The 22,352-nt window shown below is 37.3% G+C and overlaps 3 protein-coding genes and 1 pseudogene across 6 annotated transcripts; 2 read left to right on the top strand and 2 right to left on the bottom strand.

The window, feature by feature from the left end:
- The first annotated feature begins 3,411 nt into the window (after positions 1–3,411).
- On the top strand, positions 3,412–7,266 carry LOC137740173 (probable mitochondrial adenine nucleotide transporter BTL1). The gene is made up of 6 exons (XM_068479991.1): positions 3,412–3,615; positions 3,831–3,986; positions 4,395–4,489; positions 5,188–5,521; positions 5,800–6,037; positions 6,741–7,266. Exons 1-6 carry the CDS (start codon positions 3,580–3,582, stop codon positions 6,989–6,991), a joined length of 1,110 nt encoding a protein of 369 aa, XP_068336092.1. The 5' UTR covers positions 3,412–3,579; the 3' UTR covers positions 6,992–7,266.
- Positions 7,267–8,046: 780 nt separating this feature from the next.
- Positions 8,047–10,506, top strand: LOC137740250 (reticulon-like protein B22). The gene is made up of 4 exons (XM_068480097.1): positions 8,047–8,320; positions 9,143–9,284; positions 9,918–9,987; positions 10,179–10,506. The coding sequence occupies exons 1-4, from the start codon at positions 8,136–8,138 to the stop codon at positions 10,304–10,306; spliced, it is 525 nt and encodes a 174-aa protein (XP_068336198.1). The 5' UTR covers positions 8,047–8,135; the 3' UTR covers positions 10,307–10,506.
- A 285-nt stretch (positions 10,507–10,791) lies between these two features.
- LOC137740249 (mitogen-activated protein kinase kinase kinase 20-like) lies at positions 10,792–11,863 on the bottom strand (annotated as a pseudogene).
- A 1,866-nt stretch (positions 11,864–13,729) lies between these two features.
- Positions 13,730–21,379, bottom strand: LOC137740123 (pumilio homolog 5). Of its 4 annotated transcripts, none has more exons than XM_068479931.1 (10): positions 21,154–21,379; positions 18,981–19,686; positions 17,271–18,697; positions 17,039–17,180; positions 16,803–16,910; positions 16,253–16,465; positions 16,059–16,169; positions 15,102–15,296; positions 14,556–14,727; positions 13,730–14,365 (listed from the first exon to the last, which is right to left on the bottom strand). In XM_068479931.1, exons 2-10 carry the CDS (start codon positions 19,635–19,637, stop codon positions 14,334–14,336), a joined length of 3,057 nt encoding a protein of 1,018 aa, XP_068336032.1. In that variant the 5' UTR covers positions 19,638–19,686; positions 21,154–21,379; the 3' UTR covers positions 13,730–14,333. The 4 variants fall into 4 exon arrangements, with proteins under 4 accessions (XP_068336032.1, XP_068336033.1, XP_068336031.1 ...); XM_068479932.1 differs by having other exon boundaries at positions 18,981–19,638; XM_068479930.1 differs by having other exon boundaries at positions 13,731–14,365; positions 18,981–19,808.
- Between the last annotated feature and the right edge of the window lie 973 nt (positions 21,380–22,352).

The raw sequence follows: 22,352 nt of genomic DNA, 5'->3' as shown, positions 1-22,352 counted from the left end.
TAGTCCCAATTTCCCTCCTACTTTAGACTAAAGTAAAGTAATGCGAGTATGGAGATGCAGAATACCAACATTGTTTCCTTTTCAAACCAAATGAAGCAATCAATGGTAGGCATGGAAAGAGAGTCAAATAATCACATCAAACAAGTGGGAATTTAACTTTTTTATGATAGCAATACATTTGTTGCTTTGGAGGCTCCGTTGGCTTTCAACTCTCATAATTTTGTCCACTGGTATCTTTTTAGATGGTCCCAAATCATCCATGGAAGTATCTCACAAAGCAAAAAGAAGGAAAATATTAAGATGGGTTTCTTTGAGAAGTCTAGATTTTGGACATCTGAATCTCACCCGAAAGTCTAGATTTTTGTTCTCTTTTGCTTTCCATAGAGTATATTGTTTGAGAAGTCAGTCTCTCTTAATTACAAATCACATTCGTTAAAATCACAAAATGAATAAATTTTCCATACATGGAATAAGATGTTTGCCAAAAGGAACGACTATTTACATAAGCAAAGTAATTTTTAGATATTTTCCTAAAAACACGTGCCATCTCTAGCAGTAGAGGGCTAAAGAGTGTGAAGCACTATGTTTTGACCCTTGTTGAAGATGGCAAAGTTTTTGACATTTCGATTGGCTTGGACATTCAATTTTTACTTTGAAATGGAGTTTTTCAAGTTTTTATGTTATTAGTTATTCAGTTTCAAAGAATATATTGGTTTTTAATTTCGTACCAAATAAACCAACGGTTATTTGTCCAATATGTTTTCAAAACTAATTTTGAGGTATATGTTTTTATCAAAGCTTCCTATTTATATTTTGATGTCCGTCTCGTACATTAGTTGTTTTTGGTAGTTTGATACCTTTGACGGCAGTTGCCCTCGAAGTTTTTCTTTGTAATTTTGTTAGTATATTGAAAGAAAACCAATGTTCATATCATATGTATAACAAGAACAAATATGACACAACCAAACTCACACAGATAGTTAGATTACTACCAAGATCACAAGTCCAAACATAGTGCTTCGGACCCAAACCTTTGGATTCCTATTTCGAACTTGAACTATGGGTTTTGAGGTCTAAATTTAAAAATCTTAACCAATTCCAAATTCAGGTTCAAGTTTTAAGGCCGAGGTCCATGCCCCAAGTTAGGGGTGGGCTAGGAAAACAAAAAACCATAAAAAATGGGACCAAACACCTAACCAAAAAAAATAAAAATAAAAATAAAAAAAAAACCCAAACCGATTGAAAACCAAATCGAAATTAAAAAAAAAAAAAAAAAATCAAATTGAAAACTATTGGTTCGGTTTCAATTTTGATGGTTAAAAAACTCGAACCAAGTAAAACCGAACTCATCTCTACCCCAAGCATTTAGTTCATTGTCATTGCTGACTTATAATTAAGGGTAAATTACAGTTTACCCCCTCAGGTTTGGGGTCGATTGCAACTTCATACAACATCTTTAAAACATTTCAATTTCATACGTTTACTTTCATTTTATTTCAATTTCATACATCCCGTTAAAAATTATGTTAAGTACACTGTTAATTGACGACGTGTCAGGCAAATTTGTTCACATAAATAATAATAAACAAATCAAGTTTTAATTATTTAAATAAAAACAAAAAAGAGTGAGCCCCACCCCCTTCAATTCTTCGTCATCCCTCACATCCACCCTTGCTGACCTTCTCTTATCCGACTTTCCCATGCTCAGCACTACAATCAGAAGGGCCTCATCTTCCCCCTCCCTCTGTTCTCGATGCTTTTCAGCAACCTCTCTCTATCCCACGGCTGCTCGCTCAGCGAACTGAGATTCAACGATCTGACCCATCTCCAAGCTTCTGCAACTTCTGCATTTCTTTTCCATAGGGCAAGTCAAATTCGCCGAAGCTTTCTTCACGAAGGCAGGCATTTCCTTCTCTCACTAACGCATTGTCGGAAAGCTTGTCGCTTTCGCATTGCTATCTGCACTAGGTTGATTCGCAGACACCCAAGCCCTGTTCGAAGAGACCACCATGGACGACCTTTTCATCTGCAACATCGTCTTCCCCCGTCAGTGCTATACATGTTTACAACCAGGAGATGAGTGTTGGCCCCAAATCAATTGAAAATCGAAACCCTAAAATCATCAAATCAATTGAAAATTGAAAATTGAAACCCTAAAATCCCGATTAGCCCCACATTCCTGTTGAGATTCTCAGACGAGTTCTGTTGCAGGATATCATCCGGATTCAAACATGGGGCGCCCTTCGATTTCCCTTTTCTTATTATCCGTCGATTTTCTGGGAAATGGTGAGCAGTGCCACTGGCGGTGCTGCATTTTGCTGCTATCACAACATGAAATGGAGCAAGGGAGAAGGAATACGGGAGAAATGAGAGAGAAGAGGAAAAGTGGGATGGGGGATGGTGCTGGTGCTGGAGGGAGAAGCTTCGTGTAGAAGTGATGGGGGAAGGGGGTGGTGATGGGGGACGGGGGACGGGGGACGGGGTTGGTGACGGGAGAAGGGGTGGCTCTGGTGTGCTGAGGGGCGATGGTGGGAGAAGGGGTGGGGAAGATGAAGAATTTGAATTTTTTTTATTTTTTAATTAATTATTTTAATATGTTATTTAAATTAGATTTTAATTTTTTTTATTAATTGTTTATGTCACGTGATACAAATATGGCAGCCACGTCAGCACAAATGTGGATCGCATATTTGTCACATCATCACTTAACGGCTTATTTAACGGATTTTCTAACGGATTTATGAAATTGAAATAAAATGAAAGTAAATGTATGAAATTGAAATGTTTTAAAGATATTGTATGAAGTTACAATCGACCCCAAACCTGAGAGGGTAAAATGTAATTTACCCTATAATTAATTATAACAATAGATAAATAACTAATTTTCAACCGTTGATCTTTCTGATAATAAAAAAAATAATAATAATACGATAGAGCTGATAATGTGTTAATATATACCTCTGACCCAAATTATACCATGTATAATACATTAACAAAAATTAATTTATTAATTTTGTTTTAAAATCCGAACAAAAATTAATTTATTAATTTTGTTTTAAAATCCGAATTGAATACACGCAGAGCAAGCACATCACCTAGAATAACACAACAGTTCTATTCAATGTTGGGCACTAAATCATGGAAATGGATCCTCTGCAGATCTCTTTCCACCTAATCCACTTAGTCTGGGATCTGGGCCGTTCAAATTTGATTTAACGGCTACAAACAAGGGATCCCTTTAAAAGTGATAATAATCGTAACCATTTGATCAAATTTCAATAGTCTGAATCTTGAACTAGATGGATTAGGTGAAAAGAGATTTTAGGAATCCATAGAGGATCCTTTTCCCTAAATCATGGTTTTCATCCTTATCTTTTCTCAATTGTTTGTGGGCGCGTACGGTTGCAGTGAGCAAAATGGGAGTGCGTCGCCCATGCGACCAATCAGAAGACCAAAAACCAAACCCTAAGAAACTCCGAAGAAACGCAACAAAAACGTTTCGGAGAAAGTTCAAACAGCCGAGAGAGACTCAGTAGTCTCAAAAGGCAGCAAAAGAACAAAACCCTTCCAAAAATATCAATGTCCCCGAAACCCCACTCCCTCTCCCTCTCTCAGGCATGTCAATTCCAAACCCACCTCCCTCTCTCTCTCTCTGTTATATCAAATCTATACATACAGGCGTTATGCAATAAGAATCTAAGAAAAAAAAAGACTTCGCATATTCTTTTGGGAATTTTTTCCTTTTTGAATACAGATATCTGCATTTGTTTGAATATATTTATATATTTATATTGATACTGATAAGGAAAAGCATGGCATTTCAATCACAGTCTCTGAAGAAGGAGAAGAAGTACAGTGGTGGTGGGGTTTTTGGGGATGTGTACAGTATGGCCATACTTCCCAAAGAGCTTGAGCTCGAGAAGGAGGCTGCCCACCCGAAATTCGAGCTCCGATTTCAGCTCCCTGACCTCTCCCAACCCCTCAGAGTAAGCCCCCCAACTTCTTTTTTTAACTTCTCTTAATTATAACTTTAAGGGGAAATTGGTATGCTTTAATTCTTATTTGTCTGTTTGGTTGCTGAGAAAATGGCATAAAAGCAAGGGAAATGGAGCTATATGGATAATTTTTGTTCAGAAACCAGAACCCTTTTGAGGAATTTGGCCCATTTACCTTTTTTGATGTTTAATTGTTGTGTCTCCGACATGAGAAACACCTATTTCTGAAAAGCTCGAATATTGGAAAAAAAATTGAACTTTTGGGATTGGCTGTTAAATAGAATTTGTATTATTTGGGTGCATTCTTTTCTGTGGGTATTTTTATTTTAGGGGCCTAAAGAAAAATAACATACTATTTTGCCATTGGTATTACAAAAAGTGTGCCTTGATGTGCTTCAGGATTTCTCGAGGACAAGGGAAGTTAGAGAGTTCCTAAGCGGGGCTTTAGCAGGGGCAATGACCAAAGCTGTTCTTGCTCCTCTTGAGACCATCAGGTTAGTGGTAGCTGTTTCACCCTCTTGAAAATGTTATCACTAGTCATTGTATTTGATGCTTTGTGTTTATATAAGCATATATGATTACACGAAGGACTAAATTGGTCGGCGAAGAAGTGTTTAGCTACTCGAAATTAGCTCATTTAACAATGAAAGTCCTGAAGACAACAATGTGGGTTTATATTTGGTGTATGTAGAATCCGTACATACAGCACTTATCCTGCGTTTTCCATTTCTAGTCGATTAATTATAATCAGCAATGTCAGCCCAAATGACATTGGTAATTGATTCACAGCAATGATTTTGCACCATCATTTGTTGGTCAGCCTACTTAATTGCATTGGATATACAAATACTTCTGAATGTATAAATACTATCTTCACTAACAAGTTACTGAGATGGATGGAAATAGTCTTGTTTTAGTTCAAAAAACGGAAAAGATTTTGTTATGAAGTGATGCTAACGTGATACGTTTAATTCCACTCCCCATGTATGAATTTCAATGTTGTAGTGTTAAATCAAGTTTATGTGAGAATGGCTGAGCTACCAAGTATTAACTGTAATCAAAAAATTTTGGACAAATTTTTTTATTTTCTTCCATCAAGATGTTACAGTTTTGGAAAAAGTCTAGGGAAGCTAGAGGATTATTTTGCAAGTGTTGATACATGATCATAGTATGTTGGATTTGATATGTGCAGGACCAGAATGGTAGTTGGTGTCGGATCTAGACACATTTCTGGCAGTTTCTTAGAGGTCATTGAGAAGCAGGGATGGCAAGGACTGTGGGCTGGAAATGCGGTCAACATGCTTCGCATAATCCCCACACAAGCTATTGAGTTTGGAACATTTGAGTGTGTTAAACGAGCAATGACATCAACACAAGAAAAGTGGAAGCAGGGTGAATCCCCAAAGGTGCAAATTGGTCCTGTAACCTTGAACTTCTCTATCTCCTGGATTTCCCCTGTCGCTGTGGCCGGTGCTGCTGCCGGAGTTGTTAGCACACTTGTATGTCATCCCCTTGAAGTTCTAAAGGTATGGGTACACTTTATGAGGATATAAATTTAGTCTAGCCTGCTCTACTTTATATCATGTCTGATGACCATGTTATCTATCTAATCTTCTGTGTTTCATTTATATGTGTGGTTTTCTTGTGTGTTCACGTGGAAATATATTCTGCATTTTTATATCCTCTTGGATTATATCTCCTTATGATTTCACTGTATAATGATTTCAGTTGGGAACTATTTATGTTTGACACTTTCTTGGTATTTAACTATATATTGTTTCTTTCTTCTAATTTCTTACAACAGGATCGGCTGACTGTGTCTCCTGAGGCGTATCCCAGTTTAAGCATTGCAATCAGCAAGATTTATAAGGAGGGTGGGATTGCTGCATGCTATTCTGGTCTTTCACCTACACTTATTGGGATGCTTCCTTACAGTACATGTTACTATTTCATGTATGAGAAAGTGAAGAAATCCTACTGCCAAGCAAAGAATAAAGAGTCTCTGAACCGTCCTGAGATGCTACTGGTTGGAGCACTTGCAGGTTAGAAACTTGGCCTTGGTTACGTAAACCAAATTGAAAAGATAGTGCACACCCTTTACCTGTCTTTTTCTTTCCCAGTTTAAATCTTGTTTTGGGTTTGATTAGTTTTTGGACATTTTTGGATCCTAACTCCTACGTCATAGTCCATTTTTCTAGGAATAATATGTATCAAGTCATGAAGATTATTGAAGCATTTTCTTTTTGCTTTCTATTTTAGTATGTTGCCTAGCGACGGCATATAACCTTTTATTCATCAGTTTAGTAAACATGCATCCTGTGGAAAAACTTTTCTTAATGTCAGTGTGATACAACAATTCATGTAACTTTTGTGTAATTACTAATTAGAAGTATAGAATAGTTATCCTGATTTGCTTGGATTACTTATCTACTATTGGAGGACAATGAAGTTGTATTTCACCAACTTTATTCTGATAAAGTCTCAGATCTTCCACCTCTTGGACACGAAATGTGAATGAACTGCATAATTAGGGAAGTAGACGGAGACTGTGTAATACACATGTCGATTTTGTAACTTGTATGCGGAACTTTGAAACTTCGGGTCTCTTTTGCAAAGTGATTTTTTTCTTCTCTTTATGGTTTTTGGAGCCTGAATGATTGGATGGATAATTTTCTTCACTGATTATACATTATAGTATCATATCCTGACCACTTGATTATCTAATACTTACTCAAACATGTCTAGGTTTTACGGCTAGTACAATCAGCTTTCCATTGGAGGTGGCCAGGAAACGGCTGATGGTTGGAGCTTTGCAAGGCAAGTGCCCACCACACATGGCAGCAGCACTTTCAGAAGTCATCCGGGAAGAAGGTTTGCGGGGACTTTACAGAGGGTGGGGTGCAAGCTGCTTGAAGGTCATGCCATCTTCCGGCATCACCTGGATGTTTTACGAAGCTTGGAAGGACATATTGCTTGTTCAGAGACATACCTTATAAGCTGGAACAAGCTCAAGCAAGATTTCACATAGGATCATAGTTTAAACTCACATTGGGATCTATACTGGTGTAAATTACCAGGCCGGAGGTGTTTTACACAGGCCTAGTTTGGTTGATCTTGCATCCGTTGAGAGTTTTACTTTCTTTTTCTTCTGTTTTCGGTTTCCGGTGGGCTTGACCAAACTGTCACTTGAGCTGCATTTATGTGCCTTACAAGGAATATGTACTGATGAATGTGTTGTACCATGACAAAATAGTGTCTTTTTATCAATATATATTTTTGCCTTGTTAGTTCAAATTTCACCCAATTCCTCCCCGATTTTGTACCTCATTGTTAATTTTCCGGCTTAATTGGAATAATAGTGTTTGTGATGATACGGTAGGTCGAAGATAATCCATGTGGTAACAAAATTCGAATTTAAATTCTTGTGGTAAATTTTGTTAGGATTCTGATTTAAAATTAAAAATCTCATCAACTCTTCGTTAATTGTTAGCACGTGTTGCTGAAATATAAGAGTAGCCTCACGTGCTAATAATTAATGATGACAATTACAATTTATTTTACATTGGAGGATTGTAATGGATAGTTGGTGCTGCCAGTCTCTTGACTGCTGCTGTGTTGTTTGTTTTCCTACTTTGTTTTCTTTTCATGTGTCGTTGTGCTTTATCAATGTAATTGCTGCCGTTTCCTATTAAAAAAAAAAAAGAAAAAAAAAAGGAGAGTGAGACAAAGAGAAAGGGGTTAATAAGGAGAAAAATTAGCAAACGAGGTTAGGTCAATTAATCATGATAGTAAATTTATTTTTTACATTGGTGATCAAATTTTCGTGAGCAAAAAATATGAATGAAAGGGATCAAGTAAAAAGTTCTTACAACGATATATTTACACTAAAATTATAAAGAAATAAATTAATTATAAATTTATCATCAATAATATTCGAATCAAAAATATCTTACTTGAGATTGAAGAGGAATGCTAATATTCAGTAGGAGTAATTGTTTTTGCTCAGTCAAATGCTTTTTCATTAGTTTGTGGAAACAAATACAAAAAGTCAGTCAGAAAGAATTGTTGTAATTTATTTTTTTATAAAATAAAATAAAAGAAATTGCGAAATAGCTGAACCCAGTCAAAAAACACAACCAGATGAAGAACGTGGATTTCCGATCGGAAGTAGGGAAGCCGGTGGTGGTGCTAATATGCGGAAGCTTGGTGTATTACCACTGTGCCCACCGCAACTCCAGCCTCCTCTCTCTCCTCTCCGACGTCCTCATCGTCCTCCTCTGCTCTCTCGCCATTCTCGGCCTCCTCTTTCGCCAAATGAACGTCTCGTAAGTCCTCCCAAATTCCCCATTTTGCCCTTTCCCCTTTCCCTCCCTCAGAAAATACCGGAAAGTGGTCGCCTTTTTTTTTTTTTTTTTTGTGGTTTGTTTTTCAGGGTTTTGACTTTTTGAGGAATTAGGGATTCTATGCTCTTGTTATTGGGTTGTTGGCTGAATTGGTGATTTAGGGTTTAATCTGATTTTGTTTGAAACTCAATGCAAATTTGTTTTAATTTGATTTAGTGTGATTACAAATGCTTTTGAGAAATTTGGGTTTGGTTTAGATTTTGATAGGGTTGCATTGAATGAATGCATTAGAATGTAAGTAGATTAATATGATAGATAAAATTAATTAGGGGTTTCGATGTCAAATGATGAATTTTACAAACTTGATACTATACTAGTGGTCGATTAGGGATTCTAAGTTCTTGTTATTGGTTTGTTGGCTGATTTGGGGACCAGGTTTTATTTGGTAATGGTTGAATGTAAATGCAGATTTTGTTCTACTTAATTCAGTTTGAGTACAAATGCTTTTAGAAATTTGGGTTTCGTTTGGATTTTGATGCTCTTCTACTCTCTCACGTTGTATTGAGTGGATGCATGTGGAAATTTACATAGGTTATAGGGCATTGAAGAAGTGCCAGAGTTAGTACCATGATAGATGAAATGAAAATTTGTGATTTCTTAGAAATGAACTGCTCAGTTTCAAATCCAAAATGTGTCAATAGTACCATTTTATAAGAGGATTCTATGTCAACTGATGAGTTTACAAACTTGTTAATATTGTAGCGGTGAATGGTAATTAAAGTATCTAATTTTTCTGTTGATTAGGGTACCAGTGGATCCACTTGAGTGGCAGATTTCGCAGGACACTGCTAATAGCATTGTTGCGTGGTTAGCCAATACCGTTGGAGCAGCTGAGTCTGTATTGAGGGTTGCGGCCACAGGGCATGACAAGAGGTTGTTTGTCAAGGTAAGAATCTCGATGCCTAAAGAGGATTTTTTGTTTTGATATGAGGTGTTGCAGAGCTGTATGGATGATAAATTTCAACAGATTTTATTGAGACATATACTGCCGCTTGCTTTAAGTATCAAGGGAGAGGTGTTAAACACCTGTATTAAGAACTTGGAAGTTGTCGTAATTTTGATTCCTTTTGGCATATAACTACAGATGCGTGTTGTTTATCTGCCCGTGTGTTTCTCATTGGGAAGACTTTGATGTTTATGTTGATGACGAATCACACACCACTTGGAGCACAATTCATAATGTACCTTTGTTTTACTACAAAGTATACAACAAGAACAAAGTGGAAGCTAATATGTAATTTTAGTAGATGTACATGAGAACAAAGTTTATGTTTTTCACCGCGTACGTACAGCCCTCACTATATTTTTCAGGATATCAATCTGTTTGTGGAACTTTAAGCCTAAGTAAGGCAGCTTGCGGTGGCAGTCCTTTGACTGACAGATCATCCTGTGTAATAAAAGCAGTCTTCTTGAAGAACAATTTTGGCCTCTGCTAGTCCATCAAACTGATTTTATTTATTTTTTTCCTTTTTATTGGGATGGTTGCACAGCTAACCATATAATGTAAATCTTTCTCCAGGTGGTGATTTGTCTCTACATGCTATCGGCTTTGGGACGGTTGATTTCAGGTCTTACAGTTGCCTATGTTGGTACGTTGGTTTCTTAAATCTGTTACCTACCTCTCCGTGGCAAAAGATGATTTAAAGTAGTTTGGTCTTTTGGGCTTATGGTGACATGTATTGATGATTTAGTATATTATGTTTTTCTTGGCCTGGTCTGTATCTTTGTTTTGAACATCACACATGTAAAACTAACAAGAATCTGTTTGCACCTGAAACAGGCCTATGCTTGTTTTGCCTTTATATGGTTGCGGAGAACAGTGAGTCAATCAGTGCATGTTTGTCTCGATTCCTGAGGAGAACAACTGATCTAACCGAGGAAGAGGCTGCCGAGAGTGATACTATGTAGTTATGTTTTCTGATTAACTTTGTGTGCAACGAATCTCTGTATATTTCCCTGTTCGTGCGCTTGTATTTCGAGTTGCTCATTTGTACATGCTACTTCGTGTCTGACCATTTTGGTTGGCACATTATTTTTTCCCAGTAGATGCAGTCTACTGTACAAATTATTGATTAAATGACACTATTGCTCAATAAATGCTGGTTTTTGCTACAACCTTGTGCTTTTACTTAACACAGTATTGAATCATCGAATCGGAAAAATTGAAAAAGGGCAAGGATTGGGGAAGTCCGATGAGCTTGAGAATTTTTTAACAACTTTCAGAAAAGGCATAAAGCTCTAACTGTTGAATGAGCTTGAGAACTGTTATTTCTATATGTACAGTGAAATCAATACAGCCGCCAAGAAGATAATTCATGTCAAAATTTACAATTGCAGATGCGGAGTAATGAAGTATTACACCAATCCATGAACAGGTAACAAAACAATTTGAGCTAAGCTGCGCCCTCTATCGCAAAGTTGATGCCTTTGGGCAAGCCGTGCTTGGAATAATAGGTCTAGGGTTCAAGAGTGCCACAGGAAGAATTGGCCCAAAATCTTCTGCCTCTTCGGAATTCCAGCTTCCAAGGGGTATAAAGCTTCCATATTGCTCTGAAGATGACTCTGAAGCAACCTCCTCCACTGGTTCAACCTTTCCAACCACATCCAGTTTTGTCACAAACCGGTGATCCAAGAGCTCAGCAGCTGTCGATCTCTCGAAAGGGTCCCTCACTAGGCACTTTACCAGAAAATCTTTAGCATCATCGGATAACCAGCCCGGAATATTGGGAACTTTTGAAGCAACATGGGGCTCTGGTTCATCCAATTTAGCACCATGTTTCGCTGCCCATGGCTGCCTCCCTGTTAACATCCTGAGCACAACGCAACCTAATGCCCAAATATCGGAAGGCTGCTCCTGGACTCTGCAACAAACAGCTTCCGGAGACAATACATCGATGTTCCTTGACATGTTAGCTTCTGCATAGCCGTCTTTGCCAGCCCAAAGTCCCCAATTTTTGGCACAAAACCAGAACCGGAGGTGACAAGCAATATGTTTTCGGGCTTCAAATCACAATGCACATAACCCCTTTCATGAATGTACTCAAGCCCACTCAAAATCGCTTTGGTATAATTCCTCACATCCGATTCACACAAACCTGAACCGCCCGATTTCTTGATCAAATCCCCAATTGTTCCTCCATCAGCATACTCCAAAAATACATTATACTTCACGTAACCCTCGTCCCCAATGGTCAGATTTTTCCCATAGCTTCCGATAACATAAGGGCAGTCCCGAAATAGGTAAAGATACGAACTTTCCGTCGTCTGCTCACTCCATTCAGAGAAGGTTTTCACCGCCATCACCATCGGGAAACCCTCGCAACCCAACTTCGGTTTTTTCACGGTCGCCAAATAAACAGACCCAAATCCGCCACTCCCGAGCATCGGCCCTCGAACCCACTCGAAGTCCGAACGGAAAAAACTCTTCTCTCGTTCATCCGGTCGCTTCCTCTTCACCGAACCCATTGATTGTTTCCCCCTTTTTGTAAATTCAAAAACTTAAAGCTTTTCAATTGTTTTGCGATTCTGGTTTCGGAAAAAAAGGATCAAAAGAGGCACCGACCAAATGGCAAGGAAAATAATCAGAGAAGCAACAGAGAGACTGAACTGGTTGACGACGGAGGACTGAAGTCGGCGGTGTCAGTGATCGACCCAGAAGACGAAGACGAAGGAATCGCGATTGAAATCAAATATTCTGGGGTTTCGGTGGATTGAAGGTCGGTTGCTATTGCTAATGTGTGCGGAGGATTTGAGGAATTATAGTTTCGTTTAGATTTCCTAGTGGGAGTTGGAATTCAGGGTTTTGGATTTATATAAGAAAACGCGTGGAGGGAATGATCGCTCCAACGGTCATATTTTCTTTCGCGCTGTTCTCACGCTCTAATTAAAAGAAAAGATTTTCGCAAATTTGAAATATCTTCGCCCGTACATCTTACACCGCCAGGCCCATCTTGACCGTTTATTATGTAAAGAGTCTCTCTCTCTCTCTCTCTCTCTCTCTCTCTCTGTGGAGTGGGACTTCTAACTTTACTCAATATAAGTTTACAATATTAGGACTATACTAATTAGATATTCCCTAATTAACAAGAGGTTAATGAACATTAAGTATGGATTTTCATATTTGCATTGTAATTTACGTAAAGCGATTTTAAAGCTTCAAACTCTACATTGCATATTTCATTTTATTGTCGTTCAATTAATCACATTTAATATTTTTAAGAACTTTAGTATGATTATTGACAGTAGATCCCATTTTATTTTCTCATTTTCGATCATAACATGTGTTTGCATCAGGTTAATCGCTTATGACTCAATGTTTTAATCATGTGTTTAGGCTGAGATATGAACTCTAACTCATAAGCTCTACCACTAACCCCAACAAACATTTTAAAACCCTAAACTCAAACCACCCATAAACCACTACAAGGCATATTTCTCCTGTCTGAAACGGGGTTTGGAACCAAATTTCTACTCGGGAGGATGGATGGGGCGATTCAGGTTGGATCCAATGTAGATCTAACTCTCTATTCACTTGTGAGATCGAAGCGATTTGGGAGGGACCACCACCACCACTCCAAAAGAACCAAATCAAACTTACATAATTCTTGCAAAAAGAAAATATAATACTTAATTAGACATGAAAGAGAAATCAAAACAAAAAGCATCCAAGAGATCAAACCAATAAGCACAAACAAAAAATTCCATTTCAATTTATTAAATAAAAACAGTGTTACACAATAATAAAGCGAAAACAGCAATGCATAGCTCAAATCCACTAATCTACATAAACAAAAGCTGTAATGCAAAGTCTGAACCCACATAATTTAAGAGTGAGCACGACTGTAATTTTGTTGAAGGAGAAATGTAAATTTTGAAAAATTATTTTTTTTAATATATTATTAAGGGAATGAGGGTTTAAAACTATTACAATAATTTAAGGAAGAGAGAAATTTCAAACCTGGAACACATGATTAGAATCTCAACACGGTATCCCTTAGGATATTTGACTACATGCAGTAATTTTTGAAAACTGCATAAGTCCCATCTATAAAAAATAAAATAAAAAATAAAAAATAAAAAAATCTAAGTTAAGAATATATATTCATAGACAAAATGCATATTTGCTCTTTTAAAGTTGTGCATTTGGGTGTTAGTTTTGTCATTCCATACGACCAAACACTTGGAAAGAAAACTAACATTTTAAAAGCACTTTTGACTTTTGGAGGGGCAACGTTTTTTAAATTCTGGTCCCTTCTATGCTCCGCCACTGCCGGCGAGGGAGGCGGCGGAGCTGCCGAGAAAGTTGGGTTAGGAGGCACCATTGTTTTGAGTATCACACAAAAACACAAACATAATTTGCATAATGAAACATACCCTGATATATAACTTTTTACATCATATTACATATCAACACAATTTTGTTGTTGTCCCAAATTCACACACTACGAGTAAGCTATAACTAGACAGTAGTATCTACGCCGGCTTCAATCGCGACTGGATCCTTACATTGCTTTACATAAATATGTGTACCCAAATATACGTAAATGTAAAATCAGAAAATACATCACAGTAGCTTCAATCATCTGGCTCTTCTTCTTGCAAAGAAGACGCGGTAGCTGTCTTATATATCTTGCAGACAGTTTTCCACAGAACTAGCAAATGTCTACCCCTGTTTCAAGAATCGCACATTTTATAAACTTTTCAACGAAAACTAGGACAACTTAATTACCATCGGTTTGGTGCAGGCATTGAGTTTTCATCAATCAACGCCGCTGTTGTTTCTTATGCTTGAAATTTCTTGTAAAAGGTGCCATTCTTGAAAAGAAAAGGTAAAACTTTTGCTTGTTCTAAGGTAATGCTTCTTCCTTCTGTCGACTGCCCGCACTCCACAAGCAAAACCGTCAAGCCAAATGGATTGAGCAATGTCTACCCCTTTCTATACCCCCTCAGCTTCTGGGGTTTGGACATCTGCGTGTTAAAGGGTAAAAGATTAACATCCAACTAGGATAATCAGTATAAAATAAGAAACATTTAAATCTATTAAGCTTGTGTAACAATTGCACAGCCTGATACGATGTTTCCAACAGACGATGCTAGATTAAGAAGCCATATGAGAGAGTCTTCTACAAGATGCAGATAAAATGGGAAATTGACACACCTTCACCAGATAGCTGTTGAAACCGAACAACTATGTGTTTCCCATAAGTATATTTCTTCAGAGCATCAATATGAACTCTTATAAGTTTGAGCAGTATTTCCCGCTGTCTATCATTGCTTGTTTCAAGAACCTTCTGAACCACATAATTGGCAAATTGGTCCTTCATCATTGGCTGGAACATAAAAAAACAACGGAACTCAGTATGCAGAAATCATATTTCAACCAGCATTATGCAGCATTCAATATCTACACTTTCAAACTCCGCACGGTTCCCAAAAGTTAAGCAGAATCTTCAATACTCATGCTATTAAAATACCAGAGTGTGTTTACGAATTTTTTGGAAACAAATGAAATCTACTTGTATGGAAATGCACAACTTGATGTTTCCTAATTGGCTCAGGTTTCAAACCATAATTATTATGCTGCCTTTGAGCCAAATCGTCCTATCCAACTGATATCTAATGTTGATGGGCAAATAGGCTTTATCGAGAATAAAAAACCTGAATACATGGGATAACCTATCATATGCATTTTTGCTTCACTTACCAACAGGCTATCATTTTCTTCCATTTGTCCAATGATTTCCTCAATCAAGAGCTCCCGCTCAGTAGTATCACCATACTCCAGACACTTCTCAACAACATTTGATGCATATTTATGCTGACTCAATCGTACAATCTTCCCAACCAACTTGCTGATAATTTGGCTTCTTTCGTTGGGCTTTCCCCTTTCCAGAACATGCTGTAAGCAGTATGATCCATCTTTATATTCCATTCAATTAGAAATGATAGAAACTTAGGCAATGCAAGGACACATGAAGAAGAAAACATAAATTAGAAACCAAAAGGAACCATCTCCTATAACTATTTTTATGCTCCAATGCATCGCTGTTACTATTCTGTCGTAACCTCATTTTTTCGCAACTTATTTTAAGTAAACTCTACCATCATAAGCTAGTCTTCAGGAAGTCCATTCTTCAAAAACTAGTCTTTAACTTCAAATTATACCGATGAAGATTCCAGCACCACCCTTTTCTTCTCTCTTGATTGGATAGACACCACATATGACATATTAGGTTTGATTTTAATATAACTATAATAACCATTGACATAACAAAGAACCGATTAGCCCTCACCCTTAAACCATTGCCGACAATCGAAGAAAAGTATTTTTGTGATATTTTTCAGGAGCTATTTCAATCCAGAAAAGCCATTTCGGCTGTGTGATTTTGTTCAAGAATTGCCATTTCGGCTGTGTAATATTGTTCAAGAATTTTACCACCTGGCAGCATTTTCAGAATTCTAGATCAGTGTAGTCACTTTCCAAGTGCTAAGATTACGTACAGGAAATTAAGAATGATACGTAACTGGAAAGCAATCAAATTAGGGTTTAGGGTGTTCGTGGAACCTCTCTCTTAGCAAAGAAAGAATCGAGGAATCAAATAGTTACTTTGTTCTCAATAAAAGAAGCAACAGACAGTAAAAGTAGAAAGTAGAAACCAACCTGGGTAACATAATTGCCATACTGATCTTGAGCAAGATCATAAGTAGATTCCAAGATCTCATCAACTATACACTGACTTTGAAGGTCATCTGAACAATGCTCCAAAACTCTCTAGCAAGTTAAAGTGTAATGTTTCAAAACCTAATCTACAAAATCTAACTGGAGACTACATAACGGAATACTGTTGCTATTACCTGTATGACACGACAGCCATAGGGATGAGTAGAAAGTGAGGCAACTTGTCCTTGAAAAGCAGAAATGATAAATCCAATTTTCTCTGTGGGAATGCATTCTATACACTTCTGTATTACATGATTTCCATTTTGATCTCGTACACATGTCATGACATGTCCATCAAGCTCATGCACAAGTTGTATTTTCTGGTCAAGCTCAATAACTTCGAGAGCCTAAAAGAAACATCCAGCACAGACTTAAGAAGAAAACATTCGGACAATATAAAGCATAAGGAAAATTTTTCCCAGACTAATAAAGAGATGTTCCCTCCAAATATATAGTATTGTTCATTGTTTACCCAGCAAAGGGTTTTGAAAGAACTCCTGAAAGTTTATCTTCCGTACTTCAAAAAACCTATTTTAGAACCCCTCTTCAACCCCATCAACTCTTGCAGTACAAACCTTTATATAAATAACACATCCCCTGGTAAAAATCTCATAAGCAGAAAATAGCATGTTCATCAGACTTAAAACAACATATTTACTGTGAAAACATCAAGTTTTAGCATACCTTCTGGATTACACGACAACCATACATCTGCAAACTTAAAGGCAAAACTTGCCCAGCAAGTTGATCTGCAAGCTCCTTTTTCTGCTCAGGACTCCCATATTCAAAAAACTGTAACACAAAAAAAAAAAAAAGAATCATACAATTTTAATAGGCCATCCACGGAATTCACAAGTCCATAAAGATGACATGTGATGCAAAAAAAAATGTAATTAAGCAGACAAATTATGAATTCCTACCTTTTGAATAACATAATTCCCAAATACATCCGTCATTAATTTTGAAGCACGTGGAAGAATCTCTTTGAAAACAGATGCCTTGTCTTCAGAACTGCAGTACTCTAGCTTCTGTTGAATAAATCGACTCCCATGTTGATCGACACTGACGTTATACATGAATATTAAAAAATAATAGAACAAACACAAACGTTATGTACAAGCAAAGGAAAAGCAAACGTGGAGCAAGCAATACCTGAAATCAACAATGCGCCCAGCTATATCAGAAAGTTCAAATTTACGGGTATTACTAGATTTCAGTTCTTCAAGTACAGAGTGTCTTCTAGGATCATCCAAGATGGAGCTTCTCTGCCCTTGCCACCCAGAATATACTCCACTAACAGAACCTTCAGGAGACCTCAATTCATATTTCCGACCAAGATGATTCATTCTGCCCATTGGAGATGATGGCAATATTGGACTACCGAGATGTGAGGCTGGAAACTGTGTCACTACACCCATGCCAGAAGGATGTCCATAATAACCACTACCATTGTTTCCCACATTCCTTGGACTTAGAATACCCAGATTACCATTAGTTGAAGTGTGGAATTTTGGGTCAGCCCTATAAGCATTAACATTTAATTCTTGTTGCGCAAGTTGGCCTCTGACAACACCCCTTGACGCCAAGTGACCATGAGGAATTGAAGCACCATATGAATCCTCCAACAGACGAGGATAGTATTGCGTATAAAGGGGATCCACAAAAGGTGGCTGTAGCACTGGCCCATGTTGCCCATAAGATCTACTAGGGTGTTGCATATCACCTTCATGGGGAATCCTCTCCCCTCTTGAAACATCAGCAGTTCGACCATTGAAACTTGGCCCCAAAGTAGCATCAAAGAGCATTTGAAAAGACCCATGAGAAGCATACCCAGGCATATATGAAGGAAGATAAGTAGAACCTAAAGCATATCCACCCATTCCATATTGTGTAGGAAACACACCAGACGACTGATAATTTGAGTAGAATGGACTTCCTGAAGTCATATATGTTGTGGTTGTACCATATAAGGGAGGTGTGACACCAGGTGAGAGCAATGATGGTTGTGTCTCAATAGAAGAGAATTTTGGGTAGCCGTGGGGAAGATTTTGCATTCTGCTTTGCAAATGATTCATTCCTTGTGAAACTAATTGTGCCTGGAACCCCTGAAGTTGATATGGAACCCCTTGTTGTGTAGACAAATTGTGTTGTGGTAGATACCTCCCATAAGATTGTTCTTGTTGCTTGTTATTGTTGGTATCAACTTTAGCTGCTCTCGCTCTGGAAAGATCCAACCCAAGGTCACCAGTAATCGATGCATTATTCCCCGACCCATCATGCTCAATATTAGATTCATCTTTTTGTAGGTTCCCTGTAACATCATGATGTTGAGCACTTGGGGAGGTGGTAGGCAAAGGAACATCATTTGGTATGAACCCACGAGCAAGCGCGTCTGAGGCACTTGTATCTGGACAATCATTGATAGAGTCTGAATTTGGTTCAGGTAATTTTGACTTGTTGACAGAAGAAGCATTTGGTGAAAGTGAGTGTACATCACTATCAATTGGTTCATCTGTTGTTCCAAGACTTGATGTGAGGGAGTGATTATATACAGGAGATGGAGTCCGGGGGAAGTCTTGCTGAAACAAACCACCAAGAAGATAAAACATATAAATACAGGGCAACACATACTGGAAAATTATAGCTGATACATTAAATGAAAATTTTGTAATTGGCCGAAGGAGCTATGAAATTCTGAACTATATGGTTAATCATGAATACAGGAATCCAAATGTAGTAGTCATATGTTCAAGCTAAATGCAAAAAGCAAATATTAAAATAAACAAAAGAGGAGTTAAACATGGTTAAGCATAAGTAAGACATTATTTTTTTTATAAAAGTTATACCTACTAAACCACTTACTTTAACTCCTACCTGTATGAGATCCACTATACTCTTATTATAACTTGCCAAAGAAACCGTGTCCTTGACAGGCATTACTGCAACACTATCTTCTGCCAAGTTATCATTAGACTTTCTGGATGAACCAGCATCATTAGGGTCCTCCTGAAGAGTTGAGAGAGAACCTTGAGAAAGATGCAAGGACCTGGCGCTGTCATCTAAAGAAGTCAGTCTCCCTTTGGTTCCTAGACCACCACTACGGCGGACAACATGATGATTCTCCCGTACAATAAGTGGTGGAGGCAGCTTTGCATTCAAGTTCATATTTGATAAGTAGTATGCCATATAAGCTGGGTCTGAACGCAGTTTTTCTTCATTCTCAACATTATCCACAGTGTTGTTTAAATTAGTCAAGCTTGTTTTCATGCTGGAGTTCTGTTGACTTAATAGGTTTTCAATAGAGGAAAAGGAACCTTCCATACTTGGTGGAGCACTACCACTTCGACTAGGTATAACTTCAGCTCTCTCTCTCTTAAAGCCATGCCCCTTTGAAATGAAGCCCGACTCCTCTGCTGTCATACTTCTCACTGGAGATCCAAATGTTGCAGCATCCTTAGATGGGGGCCACTTCTTTCCCCTGCTGCTTTCTACCATTCTCATGAGACCCTCAGTTGCCATCCTACCAGAATAATGATGATTTTTATTTATCAGCAATTACCTTCAAAAACTGTTCAGCATATCAAATTCATGTTATGCTTCTTCCAACAGTCCACAATTGCAAATCATAATTCAATCCAAGAAGGCAGCGCACACACAGAATCTAAATAATGCAGTCGCAACAAGAAGCCCCTGCATACAGAACATAGTTTATGAATTATCCACATCATGTCACTTTTGTACACATGTTCACAGAGATTGTAAATACAAAATGTGTTGCGAAATCTTTTCCATAAAGCATAAACTAGTTCAGCATTGTTAACTTCAGCACAGACCCCATTGAGAAGACCACAAACAAATGCAGAAACATGTGTCCAAATCCATCATGAAAAGTTGAAAACTATCACATATCTAATACGTAAACAGTAACCAATCTATCAAAATGGAAAACAAGCATAAGAGTACTGAAACATAAGTAAATCCTTCCACATTCTTCTTCAGAAATTATAAGACTCGCATTGCATGTCAATCAATGAACTTCCTCCCACTACAACACTTAATTGCCTACATATTGACCAGAAAATTAGTCTGGGTCTAAAAGACTGGTTGTAGAAACTTGTTATTTTCGGTTCCTTCTAAAATTTAACCATCTAACGATCAATTTGTGTTTCAAACCTATATTACACTACCAACTTCTCGACCAGTGTATGAGTAACAGTACTAAACACATGGAAACCATTTATGTTCTCAAGTAGCATTAATGTTCTACTCACACAGTCTTACGGAAATGGGGATAAATATACACTCTATTCGTGCAAGAATAATGTCATCCAGAGAACCATTTCTTCTATCAAAAGAACCAACTTAACATAGGGAAACCATCATATTCAGATTTATTATACTGCTTCTCATTTAAATGCTCTCTGCTGCATACAATTCATGAATTTTGTTTGACTCACCCAACTGCCTTTTCTGAACTATGGTCAATAACCAATTACATTCTACTAAGTAGGCCCGAAGTAATCGTTCATATGGTTTACTCTGTCTCCTATGTATATGTTTTCGACTCTAATAAAGTACACCACTCTTGTTTCAGCTTCCCAACCTATAAGGATGCTAACTTCATCATACAGCACTACAGTTAAACGCATTTCTTTCCGAAATCAAATTAAGAAAAAATTTCGACATTCACATGCGACAACAATTACACTGTTCCATGAAGTAACCTCACAATCACAGATTCACAGCCAATTGACACAAAACTTGTAACGGTCTCTTCGAAAGCGAAATTCAACCCATTAATCACACTTATTTAACACCCTATATACATAGAATTTGAACAAATTTCCAAAAACCAACAAACCCAACAAAAATATATTAAAAGTAAAAGTAACTCAGTTCCCAATAGTATAATCCATCTGAAAAATACAAACTTGCACATATTTGAGTATAAAGATCATGAGAAAGAAGCAGGGGAAGCAAAAATTTGAGAATTAATACTAAAAATTTAAGCAGAAAAAGGATTGGAATGTCTCACCAGGTAATGGCAGCAGCAATTCTTCAAAGTCTGAAACTTTGAAAGAACAAAACCCAAAAGCCCAAGTCTTTTTGCAGAGCTGTGGAATTACTGAGAAGGGTTTGCTTTAAAGAGAGAGAAAGCTTAGGAGAGAGAAAGTCTTCGCAGAGAAATTGCTGGAGACTTGAGAAGAAGCAGAGAGAGTTTTTCTTTGTTTGGAAAATACAAAATTGTTGCTTGCATACCATTCTCATTTCCAAGGGTTTGGAGTTTTTAATATTTAAATGTTTTTGTTTTTGTTTTTGTTTTTTCAGTGTCGTTCAAAGAAAATTAAAGTTTATTCTGGTTATGCATGTGATAAAATGACATAAATGCCCATGTTTTTTGGCCGGAAATAGATTAATGTCCTAATATGATGCTTTGCATAGGGGTAATTTCGTCCAGACGACACGTGGTGAGTCGAGGTTTGTCCAAGCAAAAGTTTTCAACCACGTGGCAACCGAGTTGTTGTTGACTTTTGTTGGGTTTTCAAAGAATTGAGGGAGTCTTTGGATGCATTTGAATGTGTCAGAGAAATATGCCCAAAATTTGTTGGGCATTTGTTGGGCATTTACTTGGATTTTGATTCATATTTCTTGAGAAGTTACGAGCTATGAGACTTGAAGCATCAATGGTTTTGTTTATGTTGTTTATAAATAAAGTTAATTGTAGCTACTCAGTACAACAATTTGATGATATTCATTTTTATTTGGAAATGAAAGGTCTTAGGTTTGAATCTCGTAGATGGTGAATTCGATACTAAATTAAGTTGGTCATTGTATGAAGTTTTTATTTGAAAACTTTGCACAACTCTTCACATCAAAGCACCTCTATTGGGTTCTCTGAATGAGATTCTAGCTAAAATATATAAAATTTGGAATAATTCATCTTCAATCACCGTACTCTATCTAAGATAAAAAAATAAAATAAAATAAACCTCTAAGAGCTCATAAATCTAGAGAATTAAAAAAGACAAAGATTGTATGTCCTTCCATTTTCGGTGTCTTCCTATTTGTGTGATCATGGTTAAATCACGTCAATATTTTATATTACTATTCATTTTTGTTTTCTTGTCTATATTAAAAAAAATATAAAATATTAACGTGATTTAATTATAATCATACAAAGCAGAAGGGCACCGAGGGCATACATTCCTTGTCAAATTTAAAAAGGTACGATTG

Source organism: Pyrus communis, chromosome 7 (assembly GCF_963583255.1).
Source record: "Pyrus communis chromosome 7, drPyrComm1.1, whole genome shotgun sequence".
NCBI classification, from domain to species: Eukaryota; Viridiplantae; Streptophyta; class Magnoliopsida; order Rosales; family Rosaceae; genus Pyrus; species Pyrus communis.
This window is presented reverse-complemented; position numbering and strand designations above follow the sequence as displayed.